The 12,405-nt window shown below is 34.2% G+C and overlaps 1 protein-coding gene across 5 annotated transcripts in view; it reads right to left on the bottom strand.

The window, feature by feature from the left end:
- The window catches only part of COL24A1 (collagen type XXIV alpha 1 chain), a 387,148-nt gene that overhangs the window by 68,222 nt on the left and 306,521 nt on the right, over positions 1-12,405 (bottom strand). For all 5 annotated transcript variants that reach the window (XM_038541487.1, XM_038541490.1, XM_038541491.1 and 2 more), the window contains 3 exons: positions 10,513-10,566; positions 4,131-4,184; positions 3,967-4,020 (listed from right to left, as the gene is read on the bottom strand). In XM_038541487.1, the coding sequence (XP_038397415.1) occupies positions 3,967-4,020; positions 4,131-4,184; positions 10,513-10,566 (162 nt within the window). The remainder of the gene's footprint in view (positions 1-3,966; positions 4,021-4,130; positions 4,185-10,512; positions 10,567-12,405) is intronic.

The raw sequence follows: 12,405 nt of genomic DNA, 5'->3' as shown, positions 1-12,405 counted from the left end.
AGGAAGGCCAAGGTAGATGTCAACATAGTGGGATGATGGCAGCTGGGAATCTAAATGGATGATGTGCATTTCGGTGTATACTAGTGTAAATAGATGACTAAAGACCAAACTCACATCCGATTCCTCTTCCCTACCACTGCCACCCAGAATATATCTGAAAAACTGACAAGAAAGTGAATAGGGAAAACTCTAAATCAAATGTAGGATATTTGTGTGGATGGAATTAAAGGCACTCAGTTGATTAGATTTCCACCAATTAGATTTCTTTTTTTTTTTTTCTTTTTTTTTTCCAATTAGATTTCTATCACGAAGCAGAATGGGCACATGTGCACTCAGGACAGATGTTAAGTTCCATTATAAAAAGCATATAAAAAACAAAGTCATATTTTTAGTATACCTGAGTTTATGTCTTCTGGTTCAGACATACTACACATGTAAATCAGGGTTTTACTCCAATGTTCATATAATGAAATAAAAACAAAGAGATTCACAAATCATCACAGATTGATTACATTTTGGGATGCCTATTATGTTGGGGATTGTTTCAGAAAAGTTAAATGTTGTGTCATGAAATCTACATGCATGGGTTTATAATCATGAAAATTAGAATGTTATTCAGACTTGGATGGGCGTCAGGAAGCAGCTCCCAATAGAATAACACAAAACGGAAAGTATGACTATAAAAATTACTTTCAAAGTATATTTTGCTACTTGGAATAGGACAATTGCAGCAAAATCGGTCTACTGAAGACAAAAAGTGCTTAGCAAATAACAAAAATATAGTCTCTGCTGTTTTGAGATGTTCAATTCAGGAAAGATTTCCTTATTACAATTATTGTCATCATACTAAAAGGAAGTAGGTCAGTTAGGAAAAAAACACAGTCTTACAATGGAGATTTTAGATGTATCAAGATCATCAAAGTGTAGAACATTGATTCTTTAAAAAATTGTACATTAAAAAAAATCTCAAAATGGAATTGTTGGCTTATAACTCAATTAAGAGCCAAACATTACTAAACCTTAGTCCTATGTAGAGGTATTCTATTTCAATAGGAAATTACAGATTTGGGCCAAAGACAAAGAAAAAAAATTGTCATATAAGGTGTTGGTACATGATTGGGTTGCTATCATAAGAATGAAAAGAAGTTACTCCTTAACCAATACCCAGGATTCAAGTATAGTAAAGTTAGAAGTATTCTAATGCTACTTTCAAACTTAATTTATTCATATTATTTTATTGAAATATTAAGTACCCCATAAATCAACAAACAGACTTTTCTGTTTTCATAATAGGAAAGGCAAATGAATTTTACATGTAGTCTTTAGAGTGAGCATAAAATTGTGCTTTCTCTTTTGTCTGGCTATCTTTGAAAAAGAATGCTCCCTTTGAAATGAGATCAATTTAAAACAGCTTTCCAGTCATCGGGATGATACCAATTCACAGGCTCCTAGGGAAGGTAGTCTAATTCTTTTTTTAAAATTTTATTTAATTATTTAATTAATTAATTATTTATTTACTTGTTTATTTTTAATTCTTTTGATAATGGACATTTAACAATGTATCATTATAGTCCAAACTCTTGTTTGTTTTTATTTAAATGAAGCTGAAAGACAGTTATCTCAACATTTAGCTAGTTCTAACTTTGTTAGGATAGCTTTACAATATAAACAGATTTAGAGTTAGGCAATAATTACTCTTTCTTCCTTTTTTTAACCAAGAAACTTCAATTCACTAAAATCTGGAATTTTGTTTTGGAAGAAAAATAAGATTTTTGGCTTGAGTCTTAGTCTTTGAAAGCCATTATAGGACAGTTCACTACTTTTGAATTACAAAAATCTTTTTGAAAATGTAGTGGTTGTGCAATTGGCTTTGACTTGTTCTTTTTCTGTATAGATTCCCACTGTCTCATATATGAGAGCCCAATGATTAAGTTAGTTGGTTAAGTAAGATTAATCGTATTTTACTTGATTTATAAAAGATTTCAAAGTAATAGAGGCTTTTGTATAATATTAGGAGTCAGGAAATTTCTAGTGTTGGTTCTGTTGTAAACTAATTCTGGATCTTAGGTAACTCAATCTCTCTGACACTTAAATTTCTTCATCTGAAAAATGAGAGGATAGTCCAGATGATTTTACAGGGCCATTTGCAAACCTAAAAAACAAATTTAAAGCTTTGCAAAAACAAGATGACAACAATTGGACAAGATCCACCTGGCCACTAAAGGTATCCCTAGTGAATAATTCATGGTCAATGATTATTCTTGTAGCAATTATGACTGTTTAAAATTCTAAGAGGGTTTTTAATGTAACCGTGAACTGTTTGCCAGTATTGCCCAAGGCAGGATAGAATGAATCCCCTTCGATTATACAGTATTTAAGCCATAGCTTCTCAGTATCTTTGACTCTAATACCTAGGGATAGTTGACTACATCAGCTGGAAACATAGTTGTCTAGTAAGAATATTTGAATTTCATTGGCATAATTTTAATAGATACTAATAAATATTTAAAAAATTTCTTCTTCCTGACATATGCCAAAAAAGAAAAAGAAAATACTGAGAATATGAAAGTACTAATTGTAAGAGCTTAGAAATTTTAGGATCAAGCCTTGGGAGCGCATGTGCATCCTTAGGCACTTAATCCAAATATAAGGAAGTCACATGAAAGCAGTAGTAGTGTTCTAGGTTCATAGCTTTTTCCACTATTTTTTCTAATTTGGGTACTAAAAGTTGTAAATAAGTGGGGCAATTACCTTCTCTCTCTTCATTTATTCTTGTTAAGGCTTGCCTTCAATGGTATATTTTAATTTTTTTTAATGTATTAGTTCTTATTTATTGAGGAACTGACAAGGAGTTAGTAGGTAGATGTCAAGACTATTCAAAATGGCTTTAGGTGAGTGAGCACCTATGTAATATCAGATTCGACCCAATTTTACTATTTATTCCTACATGTGGTAAACACAAAGTATGGGTGAAGACTGCTTAACGACTTTGGAGAAATATGGCCTTAATTTGATTATTTTTATCAATTTTCACCTAATTTATTATTAAAATACAGTACATTTTCTTAAGAATTTAATTTAAAATTGATAGTATATGAAATCAGAATGCTATGAAAAGTAGGGTAGCAATGAACTGACAGTATAGATTACACAGCAAATTATAAGGTAACTACCTCCAATAAGGCAGAGTTAACATTGAGCAATGCACAGGAAAAGAGATGTCTAAATTCAATAAGCTGATGTGTTTTTAGTTTATTTGATAACAGATAATTGGCTTGTCTTACAGACAAAAAGATTTTAAACCAAGCATGAATCTTTGTCACGTAGTCAAACTATTTCTACCCCTACTCTTACTAAAACTATATAGGTTTGACCAAGAGGTTTTCACTTTTCAATGCTGGTTTTAAGCTTATTGATATTTTTGCTTAAAACCGCAAAGAGAGACCATTCATTCTGGATAGCTTTGGGCAATTTTCACAAAGCCAGAGAAGCCTGATGATAAGGGGAAATTTGGATGGCAGTCAAAACACATGAAATAATCAATAATCTGGTTTTTGCACACTTAGTGACAAACACTCTGATGAGAGGCCTACAGTGATCCTTGCTCTGGAAGGGTGAATGATCATTTAAATCACAATGAACAGGGGATCCCTGGGTGGCGCAGTGGTTTAGCGCCTGCCTTTGGCCCAGGGCGCGATCCTGGAGACCCGGGATCGAGTCCCACGTTGGGCTCCCAGTGCCTGGAGCCTGCTTCTCCCTCTGCCTATGTCTCTGCCTCTCTCCCCCAGTGCATGGAGCCTGCTTCTCCCTCTGCCTATGTCTCTGCCTCTCTCTCTCTCTCTCTCTCTGTGACTATCATAAATAAAAAAAAAAAAAAAATTAAATCACAATGAACAGTAGCTCCTATGCCCCTGCTTTCTAAAACCAACATTAAGTTTCAAATTGTCTCAAATAATTTCAACTTACTTCAGATCCTCTCTCTCCTTTTAGTCCTTGCTCACCTTGGTCACCTGGCTCACCCTTTAATAGGAAACCAGACAGAAATCATGTATGAAGCAGAGACCAAATAAGATATATCAACATTAATTTTTTTCAATGCCAGAATTACAAAGAATATTTTCAAAACATACTGGGGGCCCTTGTTGTCCAGTAGCACCTCTCGGTCCTGGCAAACCCACATGACCCTAGGAAGAGAAAAGATGAATTATTATAGTAAATAGAGACATGTAACTAGAAAATAAGGTGACATTGGTTAAAATAGCAGTAAAATGTTATAAAATGCAATTTATATAACAGAAATTATGATTCTTTATTGGAAATGCTGTGGAATATAATAGCCACTGGATATTATGATTACTGAGTAGAGTATAAAGTTTGTTTCATTTTGCACATAGGTTAATGTAGTGGGGTAAATCATGGCCCACCAAAAGATTTCTATTTCCTAATTCCCAGAACCTGTGAATGTGACCTCGTTTGGAAAAAAAAAAGGTCTTTGCAGATATCATTAAGTTAATGATCTTAAAAAGAGATGATCCTGAATTGTCTACAACAAGTACCCATATAAGAGAAAGCTAGACACAAGCAACCAAGGAGAGGGCCAGAGGCAGGCACTGGAGTGATGTAGCCACAGCAGTTAGAAAAGGAAAGCAAGGATTCTCCTCTAGAGCCTGTGGAAGGGAGCACAGTCTGCTAACATCTCAATATCAGATTCTGGTATCTAGAACTGCGAGAGAATAAATTTCTGTTGTTTTAAACCACTTGGTTTACAGTGATTTTGATCAGGAAACTAGTATAGTAAATAACCAAAGAAAAAGGGCTTGAGAACAAATTTCTTTTTTCAACCTATTTCCACTGTGGAAGTGAATTATGTATGGTCTCCATTTTTACAAACTAAGTTTATACCATTTGGATAGATTTATTGAGTTGAAAACTGGGAGTTGTTACTGTATATAATGCCAAGACACATCAAATGACTTTAATATTCAGCAATCTGTCATCACGCTAGTCCTCCTCAGAAGGAATGCTGACCTACCACATTTCCCTTTTCAAGTGTGTAAATAGAAACTAGCAACAACCCAAGGGCATGTCAGAGTATGCATGAAGAATTCTGCATGCAAGCTCTTTTATCCCCTTTCCTAGTGTCCTCTTTGCTTCAGATTTCTTTCTTCCTGCTCTCTGTATATTACAAAAAGAATGCCATAGGCCCATTTCCTTTTTTCTGGACTAGAAGAAGAATTGCCTACATAGGCTAATGATATTTATCTCACAGAAAGATCAGTTGAAGCCTTCTTTGTTTGCATTCTTTGAGGCAAATATTTATGGTTTTAAGATCCAGCTAATTGATTTAAAAAAAAAGAACCCTGTTTAAGAGAGTGAACAGCGGCAAAGAAAAAGTCTAGTTTGGAAAGCTTTCTATAGAATATGGTCACAACTAAAGAGAATACACATGTCCTTACCAGAAAAACATGAGCAGAGTCAGCAATAATAGAATCAGGTCAATGAAGATAAAGTTTGGTACAAGTAAATACGATGATTATAAGTCATTTATTAAGCAGAACTCAGGAGAGAAATGATTGGTGAAGAGCTGGAGTTAGAGAGTGCAGTGAGACTGAGCATTTGAGCAAACTCAAAACCATGAATGGCCAATTGTGACTTAGTTACCATATTGGTCTGTAGTTTAGAGACCTTTTTGTTTTTTTTAAAGATTTTATTTATTTATTCATGAGAGAGAGAGAGAGAGAGAGAGAGAGACAGAGACACAGAGGGAGAACAGACTCCATGCAGGGAGCCCAATGTGGGACTCCATCCCAGGACTCTAGAATCACGCCCTGGGCTGAAGGAGGTGCTAAACCACTGAGCGCCCCCGGGCTGCCATAGAGACCTTTTTAGAATGATCACAGAATAGCCAACTATTTCTCTTAGGCCATTTTTCTGCAGTGTTGAAAATTAAATATGCTGTAATAAATATTATTATAAAGTAACATAGGCAAGGTTATGGGAAGTGATTGACTTTGTCTAGTGATATTAGTGGTGGGATGCACTAAATGTCCAATAGGAGCTAGATGGCCAAGGATTTTATAAGGGAAGTGATGATATGCTGAATTTTGAAAGATGAGTGTTCCAGGTAGCAAAGTAAAAAGACCTTCTGACAAAGGAGATAGCATGGAGGAATAAGTGGAGATTAGTTTGCCAGAACATGTTACATGGGGAATGGGTTTGAGAGGCCTACAAATGGGGATAGGGAGTCTAGTTAGGAAGTTATTAAAGTAATTCAGACAAAAATGATGAAACTGAACTAAAGTAGGGCAAAGTGGCTATGTTTCAGAGCTATCTGAGGTCAAAAGAAGTGGTGAAGTAAATTTTAGAGATGAGAGGAAAGCCCAAGGAGAGGAGGGAAAGGATGAGAGAGAAAAAGAGACAGAAGCAGAGGGAGAGCAATAGACAGAGAGGGAAACAGACCGAGACAGAGAAAGAAAGAGAGGGATGATTCATTTATTGGCTTGAACACCTTAATGTCTGATGGTAGCATTCACTGAATTGAGGATGTAGAAAGAAGAGGATCAAATTTGAGGAGGATGATGAAACTGTGGTATAGGACATACTGAGGTAGAGGTGCCTGTGATGATATCCCATAGCAATCTGGATATGCATGTCTGATGCTAAGGAATGATGGCTAACTGAGGATTTAAATGTTATTTTGTTGTGCACAAAGATGCTATGGACTTTGCCAAACCAAATCAAAATGGAGTTTGAGCTAGAACATAATTTATCCAATGTATTTCTAGGACTTCATCTCACATAAGTTGAGTCTGACTTAATCTTAGGTATGTGTATGTTTTTGCCCATGGTTTTAAAAAGCAGGTGTTGACAGTATAATATGCTTATTCTCATTAAGTCCTCTGGCTTTCTCATGCCTCAAATGAATTTAGCTTGACCTATGGAATGTATAGCTTTCTGGATGACAGCTATAATTTACTATATCTTTTTTTATACTGATTAAACGTTCTTATTCTGTATATCTTCTACATGTGTTTTACACAGAAGTGGGGACTGTACCTTGGAGAGGTGTCCAGTATTAAATTCATGATACCTAGTTCTGCTCCTGGTCCATGGCAGACATCCAAATATATGATGAGTGACCAGAGATTTTATTATGCATAAGACATAAGATCTGTCATGTATAAAGATGCTTAATGAGTGTTTACTGATGACAATGAGCAAGACACATGACTTCTGTAATTCTCAGTTTCTTTAAAAGGAAAAAAGAACAAAGCATGGTGAAAAAGATTTTTAAAAATTTCTAATAGTTGATAAATGAATGGAAGTAAAAATTTGCACTAGCCATTCCATTTTTTAAAATTTATTTATTTATTTGAGAGAGAGAGGGGGAAAGAAAGAGTGTACACCTGCACATGAGTGGGGAGAGGGGCAGAGGAAGAGAATCCTTAAGCAGACTCCCTGTTGAGTACAGAGCCTAATGTGGGGCTTGATCTCATGACCCTGAGATCATGATCTGAGCTGAAACCAAGAGTGGGACACTAAACTGACTGAGCCATCCAGGCGCCCCCTATTCCATTTTTTTTATCCAATAGGATAATCATGAGTTCATGACTGTAATAAGAGAATTTGTAAATATAAAAATATTTTTAAAAAGTTGGTGATTATTCAGCCACAAAAGGCACAAAGTACTAATAATTCTACAACATGATGAATTTTGAAAACATTGTGTTAAATGAAATGAGCCAGACACAAAAAGCTATATATTATATGATTCCATTTATATGAAATGTCCAGAATAGATAATCAATAGAGACATAAAACCAAGTAATGATTGCCAAAGGCTAAGAGAAATACAGAGTGAGTGCTTAATGGGTAGGTGCTTCCTCTTTGGGGTGATAATCAATAGAGACATAAAACCAAGTAATGATTGCCAAAGGCTAAGAGAAATACAGAGTGAGTGCTTAATGGGTAGGTGCTTCCTCTTTGGGGTGATGAAAATGTTCTGGAACTATGTGTGATGGCTGCAAAATATTGAGAATGTCCTAAAATTCTCTTAATTGTATACTTTAAAATGGTTAAAATGAGCATGCCAGGGTGGCTCAGTCAGTCAAGTGTTTGCCTTTGACTCAGGTCATGATCTTAGGGTCATGAGATGGAGCTCCAGGTTAGGTTCCCTGCTCAGTGGAGAGTCTGTTTCTCCCTCTCTCTGCCCCTCCCCCCCTGCTCATGCACACACATGCCTCCTTGGCTCAAATAAATAAATAAAATCTTAAAAAAATAAAATGGTTAACATGGTAAATTTTATGTGTATTTTAACCTAATAAAAAGAAGGCTTGGTGATAATGCTAACCACCAGTTTCCTAGAGTGAAAGGATAATACGTACATTTTAAAACTATCGAAAAGCAAACATTTAAAAATTTCATCTGAGGCTATAACAGAATAATCTAACTCTAAAGCAAGCATCATTTCCCAGTATGAATCAAACTTGTGCTTGGGAAAACTTGGAAGGGGACAAGTGTGGATATTTCATGGCTTTCAGATATCTAAGCAATAAAACTATTGTGGCTGTCTGGCTTAAGATGGCTTGTTTAGAATAAAACCAGCAACAAATGATAAAAATGACCTCTAAAATCTAAGAACATAGGATAGAATAAGACACAAGGGAAGATGTGGGTCAAACTAATTCATGAAATATCCACAACTGAAAACTTCACCAGTAATTTGTGGAATGAGGAAGGAGAAATAGATCCCACAGTGGGCCTATGAAGAAGTTCTCTGATGAAGGATTTCTGAGTAAGGCGTGTCTATAAAGAATAAGGCAGGCAGAGTTTTTCTTCTCCTAGCCAGATGAAGAGATTCTTTTCTTCTTTCAAAAGAATAGTTACCTGTTTGTTTGGCAGTAAATTTGCTGGTTTAGCTACCAAATGTTTTGTAGTTGTAGAGACCAAAAGAAGATATTGCAAGAACCCAATTTTCCTGAGAATGTGTGAAGGTATGCACAGCAAAAACTAAGAACTTTAAGATGCTTCTCAAATTATTCTGGAAGCAGTGGGTTGGCTTCTCAATCCAAAGGAAACCTAATTTTGAATAAATACAGTGGATTCCCTGGATTTAGAAACACATATAGACACAAATGTTATATAAATTTGAAACGGAATATATATATATGATGTTTTAAAATGTTTCTCTAAAAATAGAAGAAATGCAAGATGACCACCACAACTATTACAATCATTTAGAGCTACCTTCAACATTTGTTTCAAGGAGAATTTTAGGGAGTAAAAGCTGATTTTTCAGATTTCAGACTTGAAAAAATCAATTTATTAATGATAATTATCTACCTACAAGCTTATTTATTCAATCTAGCTATTTAAATCTTCATTTCAGATATGATTACTGAAATTTTATGGGAGGAATATATTGGATCAAATAACCAATCAATTCATTATTAAATATGAATTATGTTTATATGCATATTGTATACTATTATGTACAAAGCTCAGAACAAACATTGTAGAAGAGAGAAATCATATTCAAATTGGAGAGCTGAGATACTTCTGCACATTACAAATAATTAGCAAAAATATCCACAACAGAAGAGGGTAAAATATTTCTGTTGAATGACTTCTGTAAATAATAAATATAGGACTACAGAATAGGGAAAGATTCCTGTTAGGGTGAGTTGGGAAAAAAGGAGTTTGAACTAGATTATAAAGGATAGATAGGATTTATGTAAATAAAGATAAAATAATACTGTGAGTAGACACATAATATTGTGAGCAAAGGAACATAATAGAAGCTATAGGAAGTGAGTTAGCAGATGACCATTTTGTTTAGCTACAGACACTGTAAACAGGAAGAGGACATGAGGCAAGAATACAGAATATCCGAAACACAAATGTGCTAATAAAAAATAATACAGTGAATTCTACACATGGTCTAATATAATTTTGGCTGATGAAGCTCTTCTCATAAAATCCTTCTAACAATGGAAAAGAATTGACAGAAGGCTTGAGAATATAATGACATTCATCCACCCATTTGACAACTCTTTAATGAATTCCTACTATACACCAGGAATATTATGTTCTAGAAATTAGGGGTATAATGATAAGAAAAAAAAAAAGCCAAAGAGTCTTGTTTTCATGGATCTTACTTTTTGGTAGAGGAAAATAGACAATAAACAAAGAAAAATGTACCAAAAAAGTAGTAAGATAATACAGGTAGCATTAAAATATGATATTAAATGATGGATAGAAAGGGCAGTGAGAGAAGGTCTTTCAGGAAGTAACATTTCAGCTGACATCTGAATGATGAGAAAAAAGCAGCAATGAGAGGAGATGAAGATGATTCTAGAAAGTTGGAACAGAAAGTACAAAGAGCTATGCTTGTTCTAATACCACAAGATATTACTAATAACTCAGTGATGCTTATTTTTATTTGAAACCAAACAAAATCACAAAGAATACTAATTCAATTTAGAAGCAAAATATTAAATTTGCTCTAATTACCTTATAGCCCTCTTCTCCAGGCTCTCCTCTCTCTCCTTGTTCCCCGATAATACCCTACAGAGACCACATGCAAAAATAATGTTTCACAGCTGGATCTAAGTATTTGTAAATACAGATAATATAGTTAGTGTGGAATATTTTTTCCAAAAATATGAAACCAAATGTATAATAATTTGCTTAGTTCCACTAAATAATTTCCAAAGATCGAATTTCAGTAGTACCAAGAGCATCATAAGCATGGAGTTATTTAAAGAGAATCTTATAATGATTCTGCTAGGAAAAATATCGAAGAAATGAAGTCCACTTTAAACAATATGAATTTTCAGATGAATAAAGTATATTAGGGACATTGGCAAAATAACCTGCATTTCTACTTAATGTTAAAATGATAGAAAAAAATTTAATCTGGATCATTCAGCCACATAATTAATTCCATTAATTAAAAGATTATATTTAGTACATTATTTATTTATGTATTTTTTTGAAGTATAGTTGACATATGATATTATATTAGTTCAGGCATGCAATGTAGCGATTTGACATTTATACACATTATGAAATGATCACTAGAATAAGTCTGGTCACCATCTGTCACCATATGTAGTTATATTATTGACTATATTCACTATGCTGTACTTTACATCCCATGACTTGTTTATTTTATCGCTGAAAGTTTGTACCACTTAATCCCCTTCACCTATTTTTCCCACCTCCCTATCTCATCCTCCTTGGACAGTTTGTTCTGTGAATTTATGAATCTGTTTGTTTGTTTTTTTTCTTCTAGACTCCACATATAAGTAAAATCATTCAGTATTATCTGTCTCTAACTTATTTCACTTAGCATAATGCCCGCTAGGTGCACCTATGTTGTCACAAAGAAGAGATTTCATTCCTTTTTATGGCTGAGTAATATCATATTGTATGTGTGTGTATGTGTGTGTGTGTGTGTGTGTGTGTGTATAACCATCATTTTACCCATTCATCTCAGTGAACACTTAGATTGTTCCATATCTTGGCTATTGTAAATAATGCTACAATGAACATTTAGGTGTATGTATCTTTTTAAATTATATTTTTTAATTTTCTTCAGATATACACCAATAAGTCAAAGAGCTGGATCATACAATATTTTTAATTTTTAATTTTTTGAGGAATCTCCATACTGTTTTAGATAGTGGCTACACCAATTTACATTCCTACAACAGTTCATGAGGGTTCCTTTTTTTTCCCACATCCTTGCCAACATCTGTTATTTCTTCTTTGTTGTTATTTTTGATACCAGCCATTCTGACAAGTGTGAGATTAAATCTCATTGTGGTTTTGATTTGCATTTCCTTGGTTAGTGATGTTGAACATCTTTTCATGTGTCTATTGGCCTTCTATATGTCTTCTTTGGAAAAATATCTATTCTGATCCTTTATCTATTTTTATTTATATTTAAAATTTTTTAAAAAGATTTATTTATTCATGAGAGGCACATAGGCAGAGACACAGATAGAGAGAGAAGCAGCCTCCCCGGGTGGAGCCTGATGTGGGACTCGATCCCCAGACCCGGGATCATGCCCTGAGCTGAAGGCAGACACTCAACTGCTGAGTCACCCAGGCATTCCCCTTTACTCATTTTTTAAAAAATCATATTGTTTTATTTGAGTTCTTTATATGTTTTGGATATTAATCCCTTATTGGATATATCATTTGCAAATATCTTCTCTCATTTAGAGGGTTGCTTTTTTGGATTTTTTGATGGTTTCCTTTACTGTGAAAAAGCTTTTTTTTTTTTTTTTTTTTAAAAAGCTTTTTAGTTTGATGTAATCCCAATTGCTTATTTTCGCTTTTGATGTCTTTGCCTGAGGAGACATATCCAAAAAAATATTGCTAAGACTGATATGCAAG

Source organism: Canis lupus, chromosome 6, assembly GCF_011100685.1.
Source record: "Canis lupus familiaris isolate Mischka breed German Shepherd chromosome 6, alternate assembly UU_Cfam_GSD_1.0, whole genome shotgun sequence".
Classification (NCBI taxonomy): Eukaryota; Metazoa; Chordata; class Mammalia; order Carnivora; family Canidae; genus Canis; species Canis lupus.
Note: the sequence above shows the minus strand (reverse complement) of the source record. Positions and strands in the feature narration are given on the sequence as shown.